A 24,716-nucleotide genomic window follows, 5' to 3' on the forward strand; every position below is an offset into this window, starting at 1 on the left:
TTTTGCTCTGGTTTGTTTTTCTTTAAAACAAAACTGATTCTACAGCTATCAGGGTGACTTTGAGCCATTCCTTTGTTTAATTATGGGAATACAATTCAATTTAATACAACAATACAATGTGTAGACTGGCTTGCAAAAAGAACACTTCAAAAGCTTGACACAATCCACCATTCTGCTATTTGATTGGCTATGTGTGCCCCTAATCAAGACACACCTCTGCCTTCTGTATTGTCTGGTCACATGACCCTGTCTGAATACTCACTGTAACATCCACTAGTTCACTGGTCACATGACCCTGTCTGAATACTCACTGTAACATCTACTAGTTCATTGGTCACATGACCCTGTCTGAATACTCGCTGTAACATCCACTAGTTCACTGGTCACATGACCCTGTCTGAATACTCACTGGAACATCCACTAGTTCACTGGTCACATGACCCTGTCTGAATACTCACTGTAACATCCCCTAGTTCACTGGTCACATGACCCTGTCTGAATACTCACTGTAACATCCACTAGTTCACTGGTCACATGACCCTGTCTGAATACTCACTGTAACATCCACTAGTTCACTGGTCACATGACCCTGTCTGAATACTCCTATAACATCCACTAGTTCACTGGTCACATGACCCTGTCTGAATACTCACTGTAACATCCACTAGTTCACTGGTCACATGACCCTGTCTGAATACTCACTGTAACATCCACTAGTTCACACTAATTTATAAAACTCTTAATTGGATACTCACTTAAGTCAGTTATATATGATCCTCACTTAAGTCAGTTATATATGATACTCACTTAAGTCAGTTATATATGATCCTCACTTAAGTCAGTTATATATGATCCTCACTTAAGTCAGTTATATATGATCCTCACTTAAGTCAGTTATATATGATCCTCACTTAAGTCAGTTATATTTGATACTCACTTAAGTCAGTTATATATGATCCTCACTTAAGTCAGTTATATATGATCCTCACTTAAGTCAGTTATATATGATCCTCACTTAAGTCAGTTATATATGATCCTCACTTAAGTCAGTTATATATGATCCTCACATAAGTCAGCTATGATCCTCACTTAAGTCAGTTATATATGATCCTCACTTAAGTCAGTTATATATGATCCTCACTTACTGTAAGTCAGTTATTCCATCCAACATGTGTGTCCAAGTCCAATATGTGGTCTTCCCTCTACATCAGAGCCCCTAAAGGGGAATTCACCTTCTCACAAACACTGCTTACAACTGGAATCTGTTTAAAAGTGGATTTAACTCAGTCACTGCTATTAATTTACACTTACTGTGTCTGTTTCAGGAAGGCAAAATGGCAGCCGCAGTCATGGACAAAGGTAAGGGATATCTCATGGTGTGTGTGTGTATATGTGTATGTGTATGTGTGTGTACGTGTGTGTGTGTGTGTGTGTGTGTGTGTGTGTGTGTGTGTGTGTGTGTGTGTGTGTGTTCAGAGATAAATAAGCAAATGAGACAGAGTGAGCATGTAAAGTGCATTCACAAGGTTTTAAGACAAGTTTCCCCACATTTTATGACCAAGATTCATTTTCAAATTGTTCAATTCATTTTTTCTCATCAATCTATTCAAAATGCTCAACTAGATTCCTCTAAATATTTTGCTGTATAGCATACAAGTCACATTCAGTTATAGGAAGGTAGAACAAAACCTAACATATTCTATTTCACCTGAAAACAAACAAACCTCTCAAAGGGGCCGATCACACAGGACGCGACTTTTAAAACCGCGTCGCTAGCAAAACCATTGTTTTCCTATGGTACGGCGCGCCTTTCATGTGCGCCTTTTAAACGCCGCGCCTCGCGCCTTTCTGGCGGTTTAAAGGCGCGCCTAAAAGTTAAAATATTCTCAACTTTAAGCGCAAGGCGCAGAGTTGCACAGCTCATCAATGTCACACTAGGCCAATTGTACAACTCCAGATGTAAGAATTATTCAAATTCTATACGGCGGACACATGCGTGGACCTGCGTGAGCAACCAATTGGCCGTCTCTGGTGAGTATACTACACCATGCCTTTTATAAATGCCTTTAAAACAAATAGGCTAGCTGGCTAGCTAACTCCACAGGCGCATAGGCACTTTTCCCCAGGCACACATCTTGCCAACGCGCTTTCGATGCGACTGCGCTTATAAAAGTCGCGTCCTGTGTGATCGGGCCCAAAGTCATTAATGAGGTTATGTTTGTATGTCAGAGATTAAGTATGCATTGAGGTATGTATGTGTGTGTATGAGAGAGAGAGAGAGTGAGAGAGAAATAGAGAGTGACTATGAAGGTGTAATTTAGGTGTGTGTGTGTGTTTGAGAGAGAGAAAGATTGATGGTATAATTGAAATGTGTGTGTGTGTGTGTGTGTGTGTGTGTGTGTGTGTGAGTGTCTGTGTGAAAGAGAGAGTGAGTATGTAGGTGTAATCGTGTGGGAGTATGTGTGTGTGAAAGAGTATGTATGCCAGAGATTGAGTATGTCTTGAGGTATGTATGTGTGTGTATGAGAGAGAGAGAGATTGATTATATAGGTATAATTGAAATGTGTGTGTGTGTGTGTGTGTGAGTGTCTGTGTGAAAGAGAGAGTGAGTATGTAGGTGTAATTTAAGTGTGTGTGGGTGTATGTGTGTGTGAAAGAGAGACAGATTATCTATGTAGGTGTAATATAAGTGTGTGCAAGTGTGTGTGTGTGTGTGTGTGTGTTACGGACCACCTGCAGGCTTGTCGCAGAGATTGATACACGGAAACCGCTGTGTGCTCGATGTGGTATTTATTTCAAACACGCCACAAATACCAACAAGGCATACACAAACAAACAAACAAAGTTTCGGAAACAGCTGGGGCCAGGCAGCACGGTGAGGCTGCGCGACGGTCCAGCAGGGTCAAAGTGGCCGAAGGCCCGAATGCTCAAAAGCAGCGTGGTCAAAAATCACGGCGTCCTCCCGAATGCGATCTCTCAGCGTGTTCTCCCCAGGAGGCAATCAGGAAGGCCCTTTATACCTGGTGTTGGCCACTGGCAACCTAGATTACCCAGGTGAGAAAAAGGGCGTGACAAAACAGGGCATCACACTGAAACAATATTAATCACCACCAGGGTGGGCCAAACTGGCTGGGGAAAATAACTAATAAAAGGACAGGTTCGTAACAGTGTGTGTGTGTGTATGACAGCGTGAGTATATGTAGCGATGAGAGGGCGTGGTCAGGTGTGGGTGATTAGTAACCAGGTGAGTGCAAACACGGTGCAGGTGAGTGAGGATGCAGGTGTGAGTGATCAGTACTCTGGTGAGTGTGAGCGTGAGTGTGGTGCTGGTGAGTGAGGATGCAGGTGTGAGTGATCAGTACTCCGGTGAGTGTGAGTGTGGTGCAGGTGAGTGAGGATGCAGGTGTGAGTGATCAGTACTCCGGTGAGTGTGAGTGTGGTGCAGGTGAGTGAGGATGCAGGTGTGAGTGATCAGTACTCCGGTGAGTGTGAGTGTGGTGCAGGTGAGTGAGGATGCAGGTGTGAGTGATCAGTACTCCGGTGAGTGTGAGTGTGGTGCAGGTGAGAGAGTGGAACAGGCGAGAGAGTGGAACAGGTGAGAGAGTGGAGCAGGTGCATGTGCTTGTGTGATTGAAGGCCTGAATGCAGCTGATGTGTAATAAGTAATAAGTGCGTGTGTGTGTGTGTGTGTGTGTGTGTGTGTGTGTGTGTGTGTGTGTGTGTGTGTGTGTGTGCTTGTGTGTGTGTGTGTGTGTGTGTGAAAGAGAAAGAGAGCAAGACCAAGAGAGTATGTACATGTCATTTATAGTTTCTGTCTGTGTGTGAATTTGAGATAAAGAGAGAGTAAGTGTGTAGTAGTAATTTAAGTGTGTGTGTGTGTGTGTGTGTGTGTGTGTGTGTGTGTGTGTGTGTGTGTGTGTGTGTGTGTGTGTGTGAAAAAGTGAGAGTGAGTATGTAGGTATTATTTAAGTGTGAGTGTGGTTGTGAGAGGGAGTGTGTATGTGTGTGAGAGTCATTAACACAACTCCCTGTTCCCCTACAGATTTTAAACTGTTCACCCCTAAACCTGTTGTGGAGAATTTTGGCGGTGGTCATGTCACTCTGCCCTGTCACCTCTTTCCTGAAACCAGTGCTGTTGCCATGGAGATCAGGTGGTTTAAGGAGACAGACTGTATCTACCTGTATAAGAATGGTCATGTGACAGTGAGGGAGGGCTATGAGGGCAGAGTGAGTGTGAACACCCAGGAGCTGCAGAGAGGAGACGTGTCTCTGACACTGAGGAAGATCATATGGGGAGGAGATGGAGGAGTGTACACATGCCAGGTCATCAGTGGAGAACACAAGGAGGAGGGAAGAGTCGGCCTGAGACCAAGTTAGTCTCCTGTTCCTCTGCTGTAAAGAGCTCAGTGATGTCATTCATGTCACAAACTAAACCTGCTCACACTTACACTCTCTAACCTGATTACACTTTCATACTGCAATCTTTCACATCCTACCCCTTTCTTTCTCACATCACATTATACACACTCTCTCTCACACACACATACAATAATCCAATCCAGTATCTATCGTTTGTGTGTGTGTTTATTTGTGCATTCTAGAAAATGGCTGACTAAACTATCATTATGGTGTGTTTATATGTCAGAGGTTCCCAAACTGGGCTGTATGTGCCCTCAGGAGTGTGTCAGAGGTCTGTTGGTGTTCATGAAACAGATTCAGTAATGGTGGAGCTAACATGGCAGATGAACAGTTTCCAGTGTGTGTGAGTAGTCAGGCTGCTGAGGTTTGGATGTGTAGAAGTTTCTGGAGTGATTAGGTAGGGACACCAGAGACTAGAGAGTTGGAGTGACCCAGGTGTGAAGTGATGAAAGCATGAATAAGGGTTTCAGCATCAAGAGACGTTAGTGAGGAGTGGAGATGAGCAATGCAGTGTAGGGGGAGGAATGCTGACTTAGTTATGGGATGTGTGTGTAAATACAAAACACATACAACTAGTTCAGGGTCATGGAAGCACAGAGGGCCTGATTTACTAATATGCGAGCGCTTCTTAATCTGCGTTCGCAAATTAACGCACGGTGTTTTTGCGCATTTTACTTGGTATTTATCAAACCAGATCGCGCTTGGCAATCTGTGTTTACTCCGCCCTATATAGGGCCTGATTTACTAACATTGCGACCGCTGCTTAAACTGCGTTCGCACATTAACGCACGGTGTTTTTCCGCATTTTCCGTGGTATTTATTTAGGAAGAGAAAATGAAGCTTCAGCAAGTGGAGATTGATATATTGGTTCACGTTCGCTCAATCACTGAACCTGATTCAATGTGTGCGCTGCTATAATGTTGTTCTGCCCGCCATCACCTACAGCAAGATGTTTAAAAGAACACGATTATAAAGAATATGCTATTGGTGGCATTAATGCATAAACTGTCTATTATAACAATATAGATGTGTACATGGCGAGATTAATAATTTCTACAAGGGACATGGGTTCACTACAATATATATGGACGTGGGTGCAATCAATGGTTCATATTACGTTCGGAAAGTTTGCGATTTCAAAAAAAGTCCTGTTTGATGTCTATAATTTCAGCTGTGGCAGTGGGGAAATGTATTGACCAGTGCGCCATAGCAATGCTTCGAGTACCTGTGTGAATATTTGTGAAGGCTGAGATATATCAACTGCTGATACTATAACTGTTTGAAATGATCCGGTGCCAATATTTGCAATGTTTACCAACTGATTGAATGGAATGTGATCTCCGGTTGGAGGGTTAGATGTCATCTCTGATCTGGTTCAGTAATTGAAGTATTGCGTGGCTGGTTAACCTGTACCGTCTAATGATTTGTGGTTCATTTAACTGAAAATGTGTTATGCGAGTTGAAAAAAATATTTCTGTGCGCTGTCTCTGTCTTCTTTCTTCGCCTTTCTCTTATCGCTGCTGCCATATCAACGTTTTCAGACTCAATGAAATTGCGCTTCCTGGTTAAGACGTGCTTTTATGAGGCGGAGAATTAAGGCATTTTTACACTTCTACGATTCTCTCCGATTTGGTCGTAGAGGGACACTTTGGCACGCCTTGGCACGCCTTGGTAACACCTTCACCCAGGTGTTGCCGCCCATCCGACCCGTCGGAGAGCCGTCGGAGAGCTGGTCGGAGACAACCGCTTTTTTCTAACTTTTCTTAAAGAGACGGAGAGAGTCGGAGACCCCCTTGGCTGTGATTGGCCAGTTTACGACATCATTTCCAAACAACATCATTTCCGGAATCACACATGTCAGGACCTCACATTTCCTGTTTTCTGTCAAAATGTTTTAGTACGACTTTGGTAAACTACAAAGCTGCACAGCATGCAGCATTAGGCTACCGTATTTTATATAAACCCTCGAAAAGTAAATTTCTCCCGACCACTGTTGGTCTCTTGGCTGGTGGCTTGGTGTTGAAAGTGCCTTCTCCAACCAGCTTCAACTGACATCTAACGTAATTTGCTACGGAGTAATGCTGGCAGCATAATTACTTTGCATCTATTAAATAGGAAATGTATTTCATGTATGTGTAGAACCTATTTAGAATGACTGACTTTACATAAAACGGCAGTGAAAGACATTTGAGTCAAACATTACTTTTGCCTCAATGAGGGTGGCGTGTGAGAGCATAATCGGCACGAATAAACAACTACCACACACACAACGATTTCTCTAAGATCGTCTTCTTGAAAATTGGGCATTAAAGGTGTCCAGGCAGAGGATAATAAGTGAGTGTGCTCCTGTATGTGTTTTTCATCATATTCATGGTTGAAAAGGCAGTCTCACAACTGTATGTTGAGGTATCAGAATCAGAATAATGTTTATTGGCATGTATGTGTATGCATTCTCTTGTTGTGTTTCTGATATAACTATAACACTGCATGTGGATTGGTATGAAGACTGCAGTGGGTTTAATTTTCTGCCCCTTACTTCATAGTTCTACGGGTATTTCTGTTCGAAGTGTGCATGCTTTGTTTTATAGTGACGTTTCACGCTAACACTTTTGACAAGGGCAACCGTCTCGTTGCAGATTAAACACATCGGTTTTGTCCTGCCCACAAGCAGCACAAATGCATAGCCTACTTGTCAGTCCACTCTGTCTTAAATTCGAGAGTTTTGGAATCAACTTTTCGTGTGTGAGAGCCTGGCAGAGGATCATTAGTAAGTGTGCTAATGTATGTGTTTTTCAACATATTCATGGTTGAAATCGCAGTCCCACGACTGTATGTTGAGGTATGCATGTTCTTGCTGTGTGTCTGATATAACTATAACACTGCATGATGTATGATGAATACCGTGGGTTTATTTTTCTGGCCCTGTCCTCAGAGTTTTGGGGGTAATTTTGTTCGAAGTGTGCATGCTTTGTTTCATAGTGACACATTCACGTTACCACTTTTTGACAAGGGCAACCGTCTCGTGGCCAATGAGTGCATTGTCATAGCGTTGTAGTTATTCAAAGGTTACCCAGCGATCATTGCAGTATGAATGTGACAAAAATACCAAAGAAAATAAGAACGTATTCATTTTATTGGATCGTTTTATAATAGTTTCTGTATTGTATGTAAGATAAGCATATCGTTTTGTTATAAATCGCAATGTTTTTCCACAAAAAAATGACCACCACGATGGAGATACATTTGCCTACTCAAGTGAATATTTAGCATTAGACATGCTATTGTTGACTGAGCTACATGTCTCCAAGGCCCATGTGACTGCACCTGCCCCGACAGGTCCTGAAGCAGCATCCGTGTCATGTCAGTGACAGTTGGGAGGAAAACAATCAATGACTTCCAATAAAGAGGTTATGTGGTAGCTACGGCCTCGACAAACAGTCGTTACCCCGCCCAGCGGTCCGGCGTTGAATAGGTTGAATAGGCTTTAGGACGCATAGCCGTCGGAGTAGTATGTAAGCCCGACCAGTACGTTCAATTTTTTCTGAATCAACCGCCTGCCCCCGCCCGCCCATTTTTTTTTCGAGGACGGAGAGGGATGCAGAAGTATAAATTAGGCTTTAGCCTGCAAATTGGAGACGTGCGCTCCACAGGCAGTTTAGTAAATACCACGCATGACATCATTAGGCGCACTTACCTTGTCTCCACCCATGTAAATTGCGCCTCACGCCTACGTTACCACCCACCTCCAAGTTACCTCCCCTGTTCACACCCACAGGCGTTAATATGCGCTGCGGCCCATTAGTAAATACCGTTTTATGTTTACGACCGCTATTTTACGCCAGAAATGGGCGCAATCCTGTTAGTAAATCAGGCCCAGAGTATCTAAGTGCTGTTACACACTGGTAAGTCATGTGTTACACTGGACTAACAGTCTGGTTAATGGTGTAGCATAACATAACAAGAGCTATACTTCTTAATGTGATCAAAAGTGTAATAATGACTGATAGTTGAGAAGAGATTGTTGGTTTTGCTGCTGCCTTCAGGAATACTGTTAGATAAGTAGACTGAGCTAGTAGCATGAAGATCATCTCTGTAGTGTTTAACACCATCAGTGTTGAGGTAGTTTAGTTTTCTACTAAAGACACACTCAGGGCTCAGAGCAGCAGCTTCCACTGATCTGAGCTGTTGTGGAACAGAGAGTTAAGGATGGAGGGAACAAGCCTGCTGTTCTGGAGAGAAACTCCATTAAGTGCAGTGGAAAGGAGATGAGGCAAAAAGGAGAATTTACCCAACTGACAGGTACGGGGGTATCAGGACTACACAGGTGTAGAATACACACACACACACACACTCATGCGTGCCGGCACGAGCACATGCTTGCGCACACACACACACACACACACACACACACACACACACACACACACTCACACACACACACACACACACACACACACACAAAGACATACACACACACACACACACACACACACACACACACGCGCGCGCGCGCGCACACGCACATGCACACACGCACACGCAAACACAACCACACACACCACACACACACACACAAACACACACACACGTTAAGTACCAGATAGGAGTTGGTGTGTTTGGGTTTCATTAGAAGGGAAGGGTCATCAGGCCTTAGTGTGCACGTTCACTCACATACACACACACACACTCACACAAACACACACACACACACTCACACACACACACACACAGGTGAAGTGTTTGAACTGCTGTCATATGTGTTGATGTAATTTGTGAATGAAGATCATTCTAGTGTGAGTTTGTCTCCATTGAGCCTCATTGATGATCTCATCTCTGTTTCTGGCTTCTTTAGGTTATTATGCTGGTAAGTACCAAAGAGGAGTTGGTGTGTTTGGGTTTCATAAGAAGGGAGTTAGTGTGTAAGTGCGCACACACATACACATACTGTAGATACACACACAGACGCACACACACACACACACACACACACAGAGACGGACAGAAACACACATGAGAAGACTGACACACATGTAGACACAAACACATTTACTAACCCATACAGACACACACATATAAAAAAGTGACGGATTACACACACACACACACACTGCCCACCCGGTGTGTGCTGATCAAGGTGTAGCGTTAACCCACAGTCACAATGCTTTAGGTACTTACCAAATTCACTGTCTACTAACAAGGCCTATCTTCTCCTACCAACTTTAAAGCTTCTTAACAAAGGAAGAATACCCCAAATGTTATAAACCAGTTATTCTGATAGGCAACACATGAGGAACAAGACAGAATGGGCTCTAGGGGGTTTAATAAACAAAAAGGATAAACAGAACACAGAGAATTTGTACACAAATAAAGTAGAAGGCAGAGCAACAGAAATAGGGAGAAGGGAAAACAGCAACCTCTAGGGCAGGAGGACGAAACACACACACACACACACACACACACACACACACACACACACACATAGACAGGTAGAGGGTGGGAACAATGTCATATGTGTTAATGTAATGTGTGAATGAAGATCAATTCTAGTGTGAGTTTTTCTCCATTGAGCCTCATTAATGATCTCATCTCTGTTTCTGGTTTCTTTAGATGAGAGTGATGGTAAGTACCAGAGAGGAGTTGGTGTGTTTGGGTTTCATTAGGGGGGAGGGGGGTCATCATGGTCATCAGGCCTTAGTGTACACGTGCACACACCCACAGACACACACACGTACAGAGACAGACAGACAGAAACACACATGAGAAGACTGACACACTGTAGACACAAACACATTTACTAACCCATACAGACACACACACACATAGTCATACATATGAACTTAGTGGTTCATACACATACACATAGACATACATATAATTTTAGTGGTTGAGTTCTGATTAGTGGATGAATGACTAGAAAGCATTTTCTCTTTACACACACACTCACACACACACACACACACACACACACATACACACACACACCCACACATAGACAGGTAAAGGGTGGGTAACACTGTCATATGTGTTGATGTAATGTGTGAATGAAGATCATTCTAGTGTGAGTTTGTCTCCATTGATCCTCATTAATGATCTCATCTCTGTTTCTAGTTTCTTTAGGTTATCTAGATGGTAAGTACCAGAGAGGAGTTGGTGTGTTTGGGTTTCATTAGGAGGGAGGGGATCATCACGGTCATCAGGCCACACACACAAACGCACAGACACACACACACACACACACACACACACACACACACACACACACACACTGTGTTTTAGTGTCACACATTTGATCAAAGCACTAGTATTGTGTTTCAGACTATTTGAAGATGGAAGAGTAGTTCACTCATGAACACACACACAAACACACACACACACGCATACTCACACACACACACACACACACACACACGCACACACACGCACACGCACACACACATACTACAAACATTAAGACTCACATAGACACACATACACATACACATGTGTGTGTGTGTGTGAATGTGTGTGTGTATGTGTGTGTGTGTGTGTGTGTGTGTGTGTGTGTGTGTGTGTGTGTGCTCCATGTGTGTTCATGTCTATTAGCCTCCTGTTTTAAAGAGCTCATCTCTCTACTCTGGTATTACAGTGTTGAGGGTGGAGATGAAGAGGAATATAACTGCTGAAGAGAGGAAGAGGATGGAGGAATCTGTCCAGTCTCTGGGTGAGTGTGAGAGATGATTGGTTGAGATCTGATTACTGCTGAGTGAGAGAGTGGAGTAGAGATGATTGGTGGATCTTTGCCATTTGAGTGAGGAGTGGAGATGATTGGTTGCAGACCCGCCGCTATGTACACGCAGGGCATGGACTGTGTGAAGGCACCGAATTCACACAAAATATTGATGTATATTGATTACACCGATAGGATTGATGACGTAATGATGACAATAATAGGATTGATGACATATTGATAACGCAAATATGATTGATGACGTATTGATAACAATATCAGGATTGATGACATATTGATAACAATAATAGGATTGATGACGTATTGATAACAATATTAGGATTGATGACATATTGATAACACTAATAGGATTGATGACATATCAATAACACAAATAGGATCGATGACATATTGATAACACTAAAGGATTGATGACATATTGATAACACTAATAGGATTGATGACATATTGATAACATAGCAGGATTGATGACATATTGATAACACTAATAGGATTGATGATATATTGATAAGACTAATATGATTGTTGATGTATTGATAACAATATTAGGATTGATGACATATTGATAACACTAATAGGATTGATGATATATTGTAAAAGCTGTCAGTTTTGATAGACATGTTATGTTGTCAATCTTGTAGTAATATGGCAGGAAATATGTGAGATGTATGACAGACTCTCTCACACACACACACACACACAGACACACAGACACACACACACACACACACACACACACACACACACACACACACACACACATGCACATGTTATACATTAATGGATTGGTTCTGTGTTTTAATGTCACACATTTGATCAAAGCACTAGTATTGTGTTTCAGACTATTTGAAGATGGAAGAGTAGTTCACTCATGAACACTCTCACACACACACACACTCACACACACACTCACACTCACACTCACACTCACACTCACACTCACACTCACACTCACACTCACACTCACACTCACACTCACACTCACACTCACACTCAAACTCACACTCACACTCACGCACACACACGCACACACACATACACACACACACACGCATACACACGCACACACACACACACACACACACTCACACACACACACACACACACACACACACACTCACACACACCTACAAGCACATACCAATGAGTACATACCATCACTTCCCAGTCTGGTCAGTGACATCAACCCAGTGACCAGAAAACCGCTCTGCTTAAGGCACCCAGATGTGGTGACTGGGTCTGGTTAAGATCTGCTATGTGGTGACTTGGTTGAGATCTGCTATGTGGTGACTGGGTCAGGTTGAGATCTGCTATGTGGTGACTGGGTCAGGTTGAGATCTACTATGTGGTGACTGGGTCAGGTTGAGATCTGCTATGTGGTGACTGGGTCAGGTTGAGATCTGCTATGTGGTGACTGGGTCAGGTTGAGATCTACTATGTGGTGACTGGGTCAGGTTGAGATCTGCTATGTGATCCACAGTCAGATCAGCCAACAACATATACAGGGTTGATTGTCAGGTGCTTAAATGCAGATTATCTCTGTATGAATGATGGTGTTCAGTGAGTTATGAAACCAAATCTAGCCAAACTTATTACAGGAGGATTCTGTCATATTCAGGATCCGTAGACAGACTGGCCTGGGCAATCATAGTTGATATTAGACAGTCCCTGCATGGAGAGGATCATAGAGTTCCAACGTGTATTATTTGGTGTTACAAAGCCAATCCCAAACTGTTCCTCAACAAAATCGGAAGGCTTTTGGACTTCTTTTCACTCTGTTCCATAGAGCAGATACCTTTGAAAAGAAGGGCCTCGTTCGGGTTTTGTACTGTCCGTCAGATACCTGTTTGTCAGATACCTGTTCGTCAGATACCTCAGATACCTCAGATACCTGTGTCTTTGGCAACCAGATTTAAGGTGTGAGCCATGCACCTTCTGTGAGGTGGAAGGCAAGTATCCTCTAAATCTCAATCCCATCATCCTCATCTGAGCTCTCACTAACAGGGCCAGATTCTTCTGATGCATCATCTTCAGTTGCTTCATCAGCAGCATCAGTAATGGCAACACTCTCTCCAAAACAGTTGAATGCTTTAACAACAGTTGAAGCGTTGTCCGTCACAGTGCACACAATTTTGTTTTAAATTGAAATTCCTTCTGAAACTACATCTGCCAACACTTTTGCCAGCACCTCATATGTGTGTGCTCCTCTGACACGGCGGCATGCAAGGACTGATGACCCTCTCTGTGATATATCAGTTTTGTCCAGCCAACTAATGGTAATGCCCATAAATCCTTTGTTGACAGCTGACCAACAATCTGCTGTGGTGCAAATCAATATCAGCAAGTTCAGCTTTAAGGTTACTGATAACCTCATTGAATTCTTTATTTAACAGTTGCTGAACCTGCCTTCTTGAAGGCACACATCTGCCTGGTTGCAAAACATTCACTAGTCTGATGAAGGAGGGCTTTTCCACTTTACTCAGAGGCTGTAAATCTCCAACAATGGAGTCAATTATGAGTTTGTCTACCTGTTGCTGGGAAATCATACCCTTGAAGGCTGCAGACAATTTGGTTTGGGTCATTTGGGGCTGCAGGGGCTCTTGGTCTTTTTTGACTTTCAATTACTTGGAGAAAACCTTTAGGCTAGCTGGATGCTTCAGTTCCACATGCCGTTTTAAAATAGAGACGGATGAGGCTGATGTCCAGACTTGCTTTTTCAGCACAGGAGGAGGATTTTTACTGTCGGAATCTTTATCAGACAGTAAAAATGTGTAAAAATCCAGCAAATAATAATAAGGTTTATCGGATGTAGCCGCTGAGTCTGCATCTCTGCTTTCACTTGCCATTTTTAAATGAGATTGGGAGCTGTTGACTTGGAATACGTAGCTTGTTATGAATCTGAACCCTGTGGGCAGGATAGCTTCATCCTTCTTGCTTCAATAGACCAGCTGCTGCTAACACACTGGCAAAGATTGCAGACGCTAGGGATAGATTTAATACAAGAAAAAGTTACAAGCTCTACACTAACAACTTTCAAAACATGTTTCCATTGTAGAATGGGTGGTGATGTTAGGCTAGCAGGTTTGCCCTGTGTGTGTAGTTGGCATACTAGCTAGCTAACTAACAACGACCTGGGCCTTTTTAATAGCTACTTGCTCTCTAGGTGGTGTAAAAACTTGTCTCTTTTCTTTTTTGGTGGCATTTTCCTATCACTCTCACACACACAAACACACACACACACACACACATACACACACACACACACACACAGGTAAAGTGTGGGGACCATTGTCATGTGTGTTTATGTACTGTGTGAATGAAGATCATTCTAGTGTGAGTTTGTCTCCATTGAGCCTCATTAATGACCTCATCTCTGTTTCTGGTTCTTTAGCTCTGAGAGGTAAGTACCAGAGAGGAGTTAGTGTGTTTGGGTTTCATTAGGAGGGAGGGGGGACAGGCCTCAGTGTGCATGTGCATGCATACATACACACACACACAAACACACACACAGACACACACATACATACACCCACACACATACGCCCACCTACACATACACACACACACACAAACACACACACACACACACAAACACACACACACACACACACACACACACACACAAACACACACACACACACACACACACACACACACACACACACACACACACACACACACACACACAAACACACACACACACACACACACACACACACACACACACACACACACACACACACCAACACACACACACGCACACACACACACACAAACACACACACACACACACACACACACACACACACACACACACACACACAGAGCTAAAGTGTGGGAACCACTGTCATTGGTGTTGATGTAATGTGTGAATTAAGATTATTATAGTGTGAATTTGTCTCCATTGAGCCTCATTAATGATCTCATCTCATCTCTGTTTCTGTTTTATTTAGCTCAGCAGTTGGGTAAGTACCAGAGAGGAGTTGGTTTCTTTACGAGGGAGGGGGGTCATTGTGGTCATCAGGCCTAAGTGTGTATATGTGATAATTTTACAGCTGACTTGAATGCAACTTCTTTTTAAACACACATACACATACACACACACAGACAAATTATAAACATAGTGGTGGAATACTGATCAGTTTCTCTTCATACACATCTACACACACAAACACACACACACATTTAAACACCCGGACAGACACAAACACACACATTTCACAAAAACTCACACTTCCATGAGTGTGGCACAAATGCAAGAATATAAACTTGTAGACTGATTGGAAATTAACTATAGACTGTATTTGTATTAGATAATGAAATTGTGTACTTACTAAATAGTCAACACTACAACACCACACATATTACAACATGTTTCTGCTCAGCTTTGCTCTCATGGCGGAAGGCAACTGATGAAGAGTTAATGAAGAGAATCAATCAACTGGAGAACATGACCAGTGAGGTGGAAAAGACAAAACAACAACTAGAGGACAAGAATAAACTCCTCCAGGAGAGAGAGACAGATCTAGAGAACATGACTAAACGAGAGAAGGAGAGAGAGGGACTACTGGAGAACATGACCAGTGAGGTGGAGACCAGTAAAAGACAACTGGAGTCACTGGAAAAGGAACTGCAGGACAGGAACAGTCAACTACAGGACCTGAGAACCCAACTACAAGAACAAGGCAGGGAGCTGGAGGAGAGAGACAGACAGCTGGAGGAGAGAGACAGACAGCTGGAGGAGAACAAGGAGGAAAAGATTACACTTTTGACGGAGAGCAGAGAGAGACTGGAGGAGATACAACAGACAAAACAACAACTAAATGAGAAGAATGAAGAGATGGAAGAGACAAAACATCAGCTAGAGGAGAAGAATAAAGAGATGGAGAACACAAAACAACAACTAGAGGAGAAGAATAAAGAGATGGAGGAGACAAAACAACAGCTAGATGAGAAGAATAAAGAGATGGAGAAGACAGAAAAACATCTAAACGAGAAGAATAAAGAGATGAAGGAAACAAAGCAGCAACTAGAGGAGAAGAATGATGAAAAGGAGAAGACAAACAAACAACTAGAAGATAAGAATAAAGAGATGGAAAAGACAAAACAACAACTAGAGGAGAATAATAATCTCCTCCAGGAGAGAGAGACAGATCTAGAGAACATGACTAAACGAGAGAAGGAGAGAGAGGGGCTACTTGAGAACATGACCAGTGAGGTGGAGACCAGTAAAAGACAACTGGAGTCACTGGGAAATGAACTGCAGGACAGGAACAGCCAACTACAGGACCTGAGAACCCAACTACAAGAACAAAGCAGTCAGCTGGAGGAGAGAGACAGACAGCTGGAGGAGAGAGAAAGACAGCTGGAGGAGAGAGACAGACAGCTGGAGGAGAGAAACAGACAGCTAGAGGAGAGAGACAGACAGCTGGAGGAGGGACAGAGACAGCTGGAGGAGAGAGAAAGACAGCTGGAGGAGAGAAACAGACAGGTGGAGGAGAGAAGCAGACAGCTTGAGAGAGAAGGAGAACATCTGACAGGTGAGTGCAAGATAAGAGATGTGTAGGTGTTGAGCAACATAGACCGTGTGTTGAGGCCCAAATGACCTATTCAATTGATCCTCTTTCTAAACCAATAACCCACTAAATGAACTGCTACTTTAACTTACATGGTATTAACACTCTGATGTACTCACTCATCTCAGCTCCAGTTCCTGTTTTCCCTTTTAAATCTCAGTCTCTATCTGTCTGTGTTGTGTTGCATCAGGAGGAGAGCCTCCCCAGTATCATTAATCCTGTCTCACTCAGTGCTGTTCACAGTGTCAAACACTTCAGTAGCTAAAGTAAATCTCTATCTGTCTGTGTTTTCTTGCATCAGGAGGAGAACCTCCACAGTATCGTGAATCATGTCTCACACTGTCAAACATCACAGTAGCTGAATAGGCTTTTGATCCAGTTTGTCTTTGTGTTGGACTCCTAGATCCAGATCCTCCTCCCATCAGGAGAAGACGCAGTAGGGATGGGGAATATCCAAATAGTAAGTCTTCATGTTTGTGAATCTGTGATTCATTTCATGTTTTGAAAACACCTCTATATTTGAAGGGATATAAAAGCTGGCAAGATCATTGTCTTCATCATTTGTAAATATTATGCATAATGAGGTCTGTGAGAAGGTGAAATCCCTCCTTCTCACCGATTTACACTCCACAGGTATGGAGTCTGACTCATGTTGCCCTGAAAGAGGGGTAGAGAGACATAACACTCACACACACACACACACACCTACACCCAGGGGCGGACTGGGACAAAAAATCGGCCCGGGCATTTTGAACCAGACCGGCCCACTAAATTCGATAACACACCTTTTTAATCTCGAATGTCTACACCAACCAGGCTTATATCTAGCAGGGCGTCTGCCCTATAGTCTACTAAAAAATAAGAAGAAACGGGACGCCCTACTTTTAGGCAGGACGGCCTAAAGACGCCCTATTTTTCTCCCGTTTTACCTGTTAACTTCGCTGAATGTGATCAAAATTCACCGTTTCAGTCGCTTCAGTGCTTAGCGAAGTCTAGAATCATACATATGACCTGCCAATTAGAAAATACAAATAGCATTGCTGTATTCCCGCTACAACAACGTTACATCATGATTCCAACGAAACATTGATTCACGGGCTCGCAGAAGCTCCAGAAGACAGCTGTCTCACCGCACGTCACTGAACCTACTACTGTATGAGTTCAAAAAGAGTTTGTGTGTTAAGGTGGTGGTCTTAATTAATCTAAATGCAATACACATCATACACTTTAAAGCTTTGTTCAGAATATGGAGGTATAAGATCGGTCGATATTTTCCATGAAAATAGCGACTGAAGAACCCCCTGTTCTCGTCTCCGAGAGGACAGGCTGTATTGCTCCCTTTTCTAGAAGGGAGTCTATTTCCTCCTGTAGGAAACGCGCTTGATGAGGTGGCATTAACGTTTGAACTACGCCCCTGAACTTCGGGGGGGACGGGAAAACTGGAGCGTATAACGGGCTATCATAATTCGGTATCTGGACAAATTGGCATATTTTCGGAATACCAGGGTTTGGGAATACTGGGGTTTCGGAACAATTGACATGGCACCGCGCACCACTCAAACACACAACATAGAGTGTAGGCTAACGGCTGGCTGTTTCAGAGTACAGTAGGCTGAGGGCTAGCAACAGCTACAGACGTGTCTTGTATTTAGCTATGCAAACGAACTTGGCCATAGAACATAGGTTCTAAGTCAAACATATTTTAGAGACGTTTTAATTCATGATCAGTAAGCTTACCGTAGGTCGTTGTATTGTATCTCCCTGGCTGTAGCCACCAGCACTGTCATCCACGGGAACTGATGGCAAAGTTTAGCTAAAGGTTATGATTGGACGAGACCCTAGTCACTCAAGAAGACGGCCAATGGGCCGCAGACTAGCGTGCGCGTGTCAAGCATGTCAAGGCCATGGGCCACGCTGTTTACCGTCCTAATGCATTATGTAGGCAGGTCCAAATCGAAAGGGGTTTGTGTTGGGTCAGCCCAGGGGATGTGATTGGGCCAGCCCAGTGTCAGTAGGGCCGCTGATGAACTAATTTCGTGGGCCAGCCGGTCAGACCATTATATGGGGGAAAAAAATAAAAAATAAAATTCGGGACCATCGGCCCATATTGCACCCCGGCCCAGCGGGCAAACGCCCGGTATGCCCGATGGCCAGTCCGTCCCTGCCTACACCCACACCCACACCCACACCCACACCCACACCCACACCCACACCCACACCCACACCCACACCCACACCCACACCCACACCCACACCCACACCCACGTCCACGTCCACGTCCACGTCCACACCCACACAAAAACACATACACACACACACACACACACACAAACATACACACACAAACATACACACTCACACACTTGCCTGGTTATGTATTTTACTAGCCAACCCCTCCAGGAGACGAGTGCAGGTGCTGACTTCATGTCGTGATTGTGACGCGATTTTCCACGGTAGAGCAGAAAACACGTAAACCACCATTGTCACTGTTCACCCGTTTATTATCATCACCATCCAAGAAGTGCGGTACCCACTATTTCATATCATTTATTCTCTGTTCCATACACAGCCCTTGATACTTCATACACACAGTTACTCTCACTTTCTCACACACTACTCCCATCCTGCTGCTCGTATGGGGAAGCGTGCACAAGGGGAGAGGGGAGGCTTGTTTTATGTTATGTTTCCTATGTACTGTATGTATGTCAATAATATGTGTGGTGTGTGGAAGGGGAAAATACTGTATATAGTTTTGGGCACATTCATTAACTTGGCTTGTGTCGATACAGGAGACTTATTTCCCCGGGAAAATAAATCATTATACATATTTTTCTACCAAAACAACCATCCCCTGCGCCATTTTTTCACAACTTCACCACCTACTCCAGTTAGTCCAAAATCCAACACTGGATTTAAAATATAAATGAGAAACACTAAACATGGTGGGTCTTCGATTGATGAAAGACTTGCCAGGGCATACACCTTTGGTCTGGAGGGATAATACGTCCCAATCTATGAGAAAGAGAGGCAAGCAGGCAGGCAGACACAGACAGACAGACAGACAGACAGACAGACAGACAGACAGACAGACAGACAGACAGACAGACAGACAGACAGACAGACAGACAGACAGACAGACAGACAGACAGACAGACAGACAGACAGACAGACTTCGCTCATTTACCACATTTCAATAATGATCTTCACACTCTGCCATTGTCAATGTCCTGATTTGGTCTTCTACAGGTTATAATAACTAGATAATCTGTTACAAAGACTTCTGATTTCTAAACTCTTTATGTGTGTGTGTGTGTGTGTGTGTGTGTGTGTGTGTGTGTGTGTGTGTGTGTGTGTGTGTGTGTGTGTCTGTTTGCAGTGGGAGGAGAGAGTCCTGTAGATGGTGAGTATGAGAAATGCAAACCTAATACACTCTGGACACTAAACAGTCCTGCTGTCCAGCATGTGAAACTAATAGCTTTACCACTGTAGTTGGATGGGCTTCTGATCCAGTTTCTGTTTCTGTTGGGCTCTCAGATCCAGATCCTCACAGGGGGAGAAGAAGCAGTAAGAGTGAGCCTCCATCCAGTAAGTCATCAGTGTCTCTGCTCAGGTCATGGGTGGAACATTCTCACAGCTGTTGGAGAACTCATGTGTAGCATTCAGGCAATGTGATCTTACAACCCTGGACATGTGGACATATGTCGTTTCTGGATGCTAAATGGATGTTTTCTAAGAATGAATATTTAATGAAGCATTGCAGTCGGCCTATCTAGCTAAAGCTAACACAAGATCGGGAAGCTGCTTAGTTATTAGTTAGTAGTAACCATGGCAACCAGACAACTGGCTGCAAGGGCTGAAGTAGTCAATATTTTGCTCACTAACGAATGATAGACTTAGTTTGCTTGTTGTGACTATGTAATAACTGAGCTGTGTGTGATGGTTTACTGTGATTGTGTGTGTGTTGCAGTGGGAGGAGAGAGTCCTGGTCCAGCGCCCTCAGTGTCTCCTGCTGTGTCTGAGCTGAGGCTGGTGCTGCTGGGGGGGAGCACAGCTGGGAAGAGGGCAGCAGGAAACACCATCCTGGGCACAGAGGAGTTTGGGAGGCAGGCCAGCACACTCACACACACATCCACAGAGACCCAGCACAGTGAGAGCAGACAGGGGGAGGTGGCTGGGAGACGGGTGACCGTGGTGGACACTCCAGACTGGTTCTGCAGTGGACTCTCTGAGAAGGACCTGAGACAGGACGTGGGGCTTTGTGTCCGTCTGTCTGCCCCAGGACCTCACGCCTTCCTCCTGGTGATTCCAGAGGAGCCGTCTGAAGGAGAGGAGAGGAAGATGCTGGAGAAAATGGAGGAAATGTTTGGGGAGGGCTGTTGGGGACATACACTTATCCTCTTCACCCATGCTGAGGGGCTGAGAGAGAGGAGTGTGGAGGAGTTGCTCCAGACAGGGAGCCAGGAGCTCCAGCAGCTGGTAGAGAAATGTGGGAACAGGTGTCACCTTCTCAACGTTAAGGACAGGCCTTATGACACTACAATCACACAGCTGCTAGAGAAGATAGAAGAGATGGTGTCTGGAAACGGAGAGAGATTCTACAGCAGTGAGACCTACCAGGAGGCAGAGAAACAGCTCAGAGTGATAGAGAGAAAGATACAGAAAGAACGAGAGGTGGAGGAGAGGAAACTGAGAAAGGAGAGAGAGAAAAGACAGGAACTTGATAAAAATCTCCAGGAGTCTCTGACAAAGATGGAGGGAGAGATTCAGCAGCATGAAGGAGAAATTAGAATATTAAATGAGAAAACAACAGAACTGGAGAGAAAGATGAAAGAAGAGAGGGATGAGGAGAAGAAGAGGGAGATGGAGAGAGAGTTAACCAGAGAGATAACACAGAAAGAGGAGATGGAGAGAAAGCTGATCAGGGTGAGAGAAAAGAGAGAAAGGGAGAGGAGAGAGATGGAGGAGAGACACAGAGAGGAGATGGAGGATATGAGAGAGAGCTATGAGAGAGAGGCCAGGGCTGAAGTAGAGAAAAACCTCATGAAGATCATCCTGCCTGAACTAAAGAAAAACATTACCATCACCAAGGAGAAGATGGAGGGACAGTTCAATAGACAGATAGAGGAGAAGGACAGGGAGATGGAAAGAATGAGACGGCTGCTTAGCAATATGGAGTCTGAGTCTGAGAGAGAGAGACGGGCCATTCAGAGACTCAGCACTTCACTACTCAATGAAAAGGGAGAGTTCAACAGACATATGGAGGAGAAGAGCAGGGAGATAGAGGGACTGTTGGAGACTATACATGCACAAAGATCACTTCAGAGTTGGGAGATGGAGGAGGGGGAGAAATAAAACAGAGACGTTTGCATATACACTAATAGAATGGTTGGGAATTGGGACACATTATGTCATCTCAAGCCTGGACTCAAACCTGAGGTAAGAGTTTAGAGACTGAGTCACTGTAGGTTCTCAACAGTGAAGGCTTTGGGAATGGTTGGGACTTGGGACAAACTATGCTGCTGACCTGGACATTAAGTTATTCATCTATGAGTGGGCTGAACAGAAGCACGTGAACAGAGAGCAGGAGCATGTTTATGGAGAACTTAAAAAGCCTCAACAACTGAATGCTGATTCTCCATGGACATGAATAATAAAGATGAATGAACTTTCTGTTTGACATCTTGTCTGCTGTTATACACAGGCAGCACATATAATGTACATATTGTACTGTTTGTACATACTGTAGAAAAAAATGTTCTTGTTATCATTATTTCTAGTCAAGTATAGGACATGAGAAGTGTGCTACTTGGTTGTATGTAGTTCCCAGAATGATGTGTGTTCTATGTTATGTGTAGTTTTGTTATTAATGTATTATGTTTAAATTTAGAATGTATTTGTGCCCCTTGTGTTAAAATCAGTGTGTTATGTGTAATGCCCTGGTGAAGTTTTCCTTGTTACTCCAGTAGCAGCCCATAGGTTGAGTATGAAGTATGACCGGCATGACATTTCTCAACGGTTTCTGGCTAATTTGACCATGGGGAACAAAATTAGGGTGCTGTCATTTACTGTAACCCGAGCGAACATCGAGATTTTGACCAGAGCATCTGTATCTCAGCTTCTGAAAGTCATAGACACTTGAATTTGTTCTCAAAATGACCGGAATACACATGTTTATATATGCTCTATGAAGGTTTCTAGGCTCTAAAACCTTTACCTTTCGTGATATTAAATATTTTTGGGGGGGGATATTCGCGTGGGGCAAATCTTGAATGTCTTGAATATCTCAGCAGTAAAAGTTGTATGCAGAGAGCACATAGCCTGTACATATTTATTAATATTAAAGTATATATTTTCATTCAGGTTTAAACTTATTACATTAAACATTATTGATGATGATCTTTTTGTTGTGTTTGTGTTTTGACGCTTATGCATGGCTTCCATGACCACTTCCACCATTTCATAAATCAGCATTTTGAGAGGGGTGACATTATTATACATTCTTGCTTAATATTTGCATTACATTTGTTTTTATTACATCTGTGGCTTGTGTAGTTTATGAGAGCCATGAGTCCATCATTACTAAAGGAGGACATGTCAGCAAAACTTTTCGTTTGATATTATATTAAAGGTGCATTAAGGATTAATAACTATTCGCTAAAGGTATGCTAGCAGCTAAAACTAACGAAATCTCTTGAAATGTGCTGACTTTGACATTATGACAAACTAATTACTCAACGACTGTCCTTACACAGTCAAACATCAATCATGTGCAACACAAGACTAAGCAAGACGGCAAATAAGCTACTTACTAGATCGGCAGAAGGTAATCAAAGTCAGGTCGGCGGGCATCGGCAGGCAAAACTACAGAACGCAGTTATATGCCTATCGACCCTGCTATGCCATTGGCACGGACGCAATTCTCCATATTTAAAGTCATTGTAGCGCCCCAATATTTTTTAAGCTGTTATTTTAAGGTTAAACTGCTTATCCTAACCCTAATCCTGAAGCATACTTGTTGCATATTGTGCCTTTAATATACTTTTCACATAGCCCACCGCTTTGTTTGTTTGTTTCTTTGTTAAATCACTTTTGGTATAGTAAAACCATTAGAAGGGCATAGTACTCTAATAAGTCTAATTCCAGACCTGTCTGATGATAGAGTACTATCTATCTGTATAATATATTTAGTCGGAATGGGTCTAAAAAAAAATAGATCCTGGAGTCTATGGGCCTGATGTGTGTGTTATAGATCCTGGAGTCTATGGGCCTGATGTGTGTGTTATAGATCCTGGAGTCTATGGGCCTGATGTGTGTGTTATAGATCCTGGAGTCTATGGGCCTGATGTGTGTGTTATAGATCCTGGAGTCTATGGGCCTGATGTGTGTGTTATAGATCCTGGAGTCTATGGGCCTGATGTGTGTGTTATAGATCCTGGAGTCTATGGGCCTGATGTGTGTGTTATAGATCCTGGAGTCAATGGGCCTGATCTGTATGTTATAGATCCTGGAGTCTATGGGCCTGATGTGTGTGTTATAGATCCTGGAGTTTATGGGCCTGATGTGTGTGTTATAGATCCTGGAGTCAATGGGCCTGATGTGTGTGTTATAGATCCTGGAGTCTATGGGCCTGATCTGTGTGTTATAGACCCTAGAGTCAATGGGCCTGATCTGTATGTTATAGATCCTGGAGTCAATGGGCCTGATCTGTATGTTATAGATCCTGGAGTCTATGGGCCTGATGTGTGTGTTATAGATCCTGGAGTCTATGGGCCTGATGTGTGTGTTATAGATCCTGGAGTCTATGGGCCTGACCTGTATGTTCATAGTTCTATCTGATTTTCACACTAAATATAACAATGCAATGCATTCAGTTGCATCAATGACCTTAACATTTTCTACGCTGGAAAAAACCTACACCTGTCCGCCATCTGTGCAGGCCCCGTCACTTAACAGCCAGTCACAGAGCATAGTACTACTTCAAGGAAGCTTTTGCA

General features: G+C 43.5%; 1 protein-coding gene across 1 annotated transcript; it reads left to right on the top strand.

Moving 5' to 3' along the window:
• Positions 1–1,334: 1,334 nt before the first annotated feature.
• LOC308365598 (uncharacterized protein) lies at positions 1,335–22,074 on the top strand (the record flags this gene model as incomplete). The annotated part of the gene is made up of 12 exons (XM_080839065.1): positions 1,335–1,359; positions 2,995–3,054; positions 4,043–4,372; positions 9,272–9,283; positions 10,027–10,038; positions 10,528–10,548; positions 11,045–11,119; positions 14,538–14,546; positions 15,100–15,111; positions 15,532–15,744; positions 20,257–20,307; positions 20,690–22,074. The coding sequence occupies 12 exons, from the start codon at positions 1,335–1,337 to the stop codon at positions 22,072–22,074; spliced, it is 2,205 nt and encodes a 734-aa protein (XP_080695191.1).
• Between the last annotated feature and the right edge of the window lie 2,642 nt (positions 22,075–24,716).

Source organism: Sprattus sprattus (assembly GCF_963457725.1).
Source record: "Sprattus sprattus genome assembly, chromosome: 5".
Taxonomy (NCBI): Eukaryota; Metazoa; Chordata; class Actinopteri; order Clupeiformes; family Clupeidae; genus Sprattus; species Sprattus sprattus.